This window comes from Drosophila kikkawai, chromosome 2R (genome assembly GCF_030179895.1).
Source record: "Drosophila kikkawai strain 14028-0561.14 chromosome 2R, DkikHiC1v2, whole genome shotgun sequence".
NCBI lineage: Eukaryota > Metazoa > Arthropoda > Insecta > Diptera > Drosophilidae > Drosophila > Drosophila kikkawai.
The window spans coordinates 16,062,337-16,066,446 of NC_091729.1; the positions used below are offsets into that span (position 1 = coordinate 16,062,337).

General features: G+C 44.4%; 1 protein-coding gene across 2 annotated transcripts; it reads right to left on the reverse strand.

The window, feature by feature from the left end:
• Window positions 1-259: 259 nt before the first annotated feature.
• tej (tejas) lies at window positions 260-2,798 on the reverse strand. Of its 2 annotated transcripts, XM_017166883.3 has the most exons (7): window positions 2,528-2,796; window positions 2,101-2,472; window positions 1,564-2,022; window positions 1,387-1,503; window positions 1,129-1,331; window positions 696-1,068; window positions 260-634 (listed from the first exon to the last, which is right to left on the reverse strand). In XM_017166883.3, exons 1-7 carry the CDS (start codon window positions 2,717-2,719, stop codon window positions 533-535), a joined length of 1,818 nt encoding a protein of 605 aa, XP_017022372.1. In that variant the 5' UTR covers window positions 2,720-2,796; the 3' UTR covers window positions 260-532. The 2 variants fall into 2 exon arrangements, with proteins under 2 accessions (XP_017022372.1, XP_017022371.1); XM_017166882.2 differs by having other exon boundaries at window positions 1,564-2,472; window positions 2,528-2,798.
• Between the last annotated feature and the right edge of the window lie 1,312 nt (window positions 2,799-4,110).

Genomic DNA, 4,110 nt, shown 5'->3' on the forward strand with positions numbered 1-4,110 from the left:
GTCGTTTCAACGGTCACCAGAAAATAACAAAACAGACGACAAGAAACCAACTATATACACAACATATATATACAAAAACATAGACAATGTTGTCTTTTATAGGGAATTGTTAAAAATAAAATGCCGCCTCAGTTACATTACAAGTATTTATTGCCGTGCAGCAAAGATCATTCTAATTTTCCATTCAGATTTCGTATTTCCGTTCCGAGATAACATATATATATATGGTATATATGTATATTTATTTAGTTTCCTGGTTTGTTTTACTTTCCGGCATAAATCAGGCGAAGAACACCAGCGCGACTTGTTGAAGGATTTATGTAACTTAGTATTTTATTACACGTAAACTAATAAAAACGAAAAGCAGAAGGACAGCGTTTGCCTTAAAAATAATACAAAAATGAGTTTTAATTTGTTGAGGTCCGTAAATCAAAGATATCTGGGCGATAATAACGTAATTTGTAGTTGAAGAACTTAATAACAAACTGTGACATTCCATGTCCATTTTAACGAATTTTCTATAAGTTTAGGTCTAGGTTGTGTAACAGCGACGCACCCAACCAGAGTCAACGAGGGCCTTGTTCAGATTCGGCGTGGTATTCGGATCTACCAGCACCATACAGGCAAAGTTATCCTGCAAAGATTGCATATTTAGAAAAGCTGCAACGCTTTCAGAAAGCCCCAAAAACACTCACCTTAATGTCCTCGATCTTAGCGTAGAGACGGCGAAAGGAAACCAACCTAAAGAAGTACTTAACCGCGTCGGCTGACCAGCCGGGACCCTTCCAGGGCGTAATATAAGCCAGGCGGCCATTTAAGCATTGCGCCGGCAGAGTGGCAAACTCCTTAAGCAAATGCCTAACATACATGTGGCTCACACACATCACGTCCCCGGTATCGACCAGCTGCACCTCGACAATCTTGCTGGAGTTACCGGGCTGATGTCTTATCACTTGGGCTCGTTCCCAAGCCCCACTTTTGCTGGAGCGCACTGCGCAGATATGATCTGTGGTGATCAGGGACAATGGCATTTTGTACTTGTCCGGAAACTGATTCTCGTAACAGAATCTGAGCAGGAGATCAGGTGGTTTATTAACTATTAAATAAATGTGGTCAATGATAACTTACTGCATATTTTGGTACATGGCATTGTAGTCCTCGTACTTTTCGTTGTATATCCAAAATTTGAAGCTGTGCGGGTGCTCTACCCGCACCAACTGAACCTCGATGCGCTGGCCTATCTCAAACATGGCTGAGGCCTCGAGAACTGGCAGCTTGAAATCGGAACGTACGCACTCCTTGGGGTAGTCAACACCTAGAACTCGATCGTCCTGCAAAGAAATCGAGGATGAATGATTGTTGTGAATTTTCAATCTAAACTTTTACAATTGCATCGGCTGGAATGGCATTTTCATCGCTCCCGTCATCAGAGGATTCGTAGTCTATAAAAGGATTCATAAAACGTTGAGGCTGGCTGGGCACAGGCTGAAGATCGGGGTTTTCCTAGGAAAGAGAAACTTTATTATTTTATTTAAGAAATATATATTTAAAACCAGATTTTACCTCATTCGAGGACTCATAGAAGGGATTATTCTGCTGCTGAGCTTCATCTATATTTTCCGGAATTGTAGGCAAGGGTTCCCGCCGCTTGGTTTCGCTTTGGGAAACTTCCTCCAGTTCGAGCTCCACTGCTTCATCAATGGGGCTGGCCAGTTCGGACCTCTCATCATTTGGCGGCGGCGGTGACCACTCTCCATCCTCTGAACTGGAGTCATCCTTAACCCAGTCATCGCCTTCAGATATGTATGGTTCATTATCCAGCGGATCTATAAATCCAGTGGGAGCCGTATCCTCCGTAGTCGACAGTTTCTTGAAGGATTCCACTACTTCATTGATCTTGATTTCTGGTTTTTCCGGCAGAGGATTTGCCTGTGGTTGAGGATTTTGAAAGTTCCGTACCTCGGATCTTGGAAGATTTTGACTCTGGAGGAGCGGTGCAATATTTGGGAACATCGGAACGTTCTGCGGATAGGGATAGGGAAACGGTGTCAGCATCGCAAGCATTTGGTTATACCACATCGGTGGGATAGTATAGGGCACCTGCTGCTGCTGCTGTCCGGCGCAGATAAGGGCGTTTATATTGGGATAGAGCACTGGCGGGGGTCTGTTCAAAAGACTGTAGTTGGGATAGGAGACTGGTATTTGGTGGACAGGCCGCTGGTATCGCCTTTGCGGCTGCGGCTGCTGTTGTTGTCTTTGCTGCTGTTGCCGTTGCTGCAGTTGCTTCATGTTCCGGATGCTTTCGTTTATAAAGCGCAGATCCGATTGCTCCGATTGGTAGAAAAACCTTGGCTTTAACTTGTCCCGATAACGCCTGCTGGGCTTCTTCTGGCACTGGACCAAGTTTTGTATGTGCGCCGATTTCGCGGTGGTCACCGCCACCACATTGGCCGTGGGTCCGTAACCATGTACCTGTCAATATGATTGCTTAGCATACTATCCATAGTGTATTAGTAGTAGTACCTACCACAACGGTGTCCGATATGGACCGAAGGAAGCTTTCGATGTCGCGGAATCCCAGCGCGCTATAAGGCACATAGCAGCCCTCCTCGCTGCGATAGTCGCGGCTCAGCTGCTCGATGGTCATCCGTGCTGGACAGGACACCACCAGCGAGTGGATCACTTTCTTCACATAGCTCAATTTCCCACCAGTCTCCATTTCGCTTGGTTTGTTCGAAATTTTCAGAAATATCAACGTTTTGCAGACGGCGGCATGCTTTGAAATGGATTTTAACTGTAAATTATCAAGTGCTGCCAACTCGTCGTAATCGTAATAGATCTTATAAAATCCCGAATAAACATTCGATTTAAGTTTGATAATTATTTCAGAAATCGATATTGCAATAATCATCGAGGCAATCGATATGACGGTGCTGCCAGACACTGGAAATGTACGTTATGTGATTTGGCGCCATTTTCAAAACCGGTTAAGCCATATGGCGGTGTTGGCTTTCAATTAACTTGTCTTTGGGTATTTTTTTTTTGTTTACTGTAATTCTATAGGCTCGCCAGACGTCCTTCCCTGTGAAATTCAAGTAGCCGAAGGAAGCTATGTACAAGTTCAGCACAAGTTCAAGTCACATGTGGGGCTTGATGGAAGAAGACCACCGGCAAATGGAATGTTTTTTTTTTTTTTTTTTTTTTTTTTTGGACCTGGGCCTGGGTAGAGTTCATCTGGGAGTAAGTAGTTGCTCCGGCTTTTTAGCCAGAACCTGGCCATTTAGATTGGCAATTGTGGGGTTACAACATCCGCTTACAACCTGGGCGGCGGTACTCCGATAAATCATAAGCCTGTTTTTCCGGGAAGGTTTAGTACAATTTCCACACTTACACACACATGACACATGAACTTGTCCCGGAGACAGTGGCTCCATTAATAATTTTCACACGACCGGCGACGAGTGCCAGCCATGTAAATGTTACAGGAGTGGGGCCGTCCAGATTTTCTGGGTTGCGTAAGCTGATACGTTTGGGCTTTATGCAGCCGCATAACTATATTCTTTATATTGTTTATTACGGGGAAACAAGAACGGTAACAGCAACAACTTTTTACTTTTTGTGGCTCTTTTGGTCAACTTACAAATAGTTTTGAGGAGGAGAAGAAATAAAAACAAAAAACAAAAAAAAGCTCGATGGGATCTCTGCACTTCGCTATGAGCGGGTGACTTGGCAATCAAACCGGTTGTCCCTGCTCCAAGTCTTTGGGTCTCTCGTGCGCTGTGTGTAGTGTGTTTGTGTGTGATTTATAGTTACGCACAAGCGCGCAAATCCAATTAGACGAACTGGCTGACTGACTGACTGACTGACTCGCAGACTGACTGACTGACAAACCGAAGCATGGCCCGCAGCAAATGCCACCAGGTTATATTATAGGATGGCCGCTGGTCCGATTCGATTTGATCTGAAGATCGTGGCCCAAGCTCCCACAGGCACAGCGTCATTGCCACAGTGGACATTGGCTAATAGGACAAGTAACCAGTGGCCCTAATTTGCATTCATACTTCTAAACTGGCATAATCTCAATCTACATCTAAAATATCAATTAAGAAA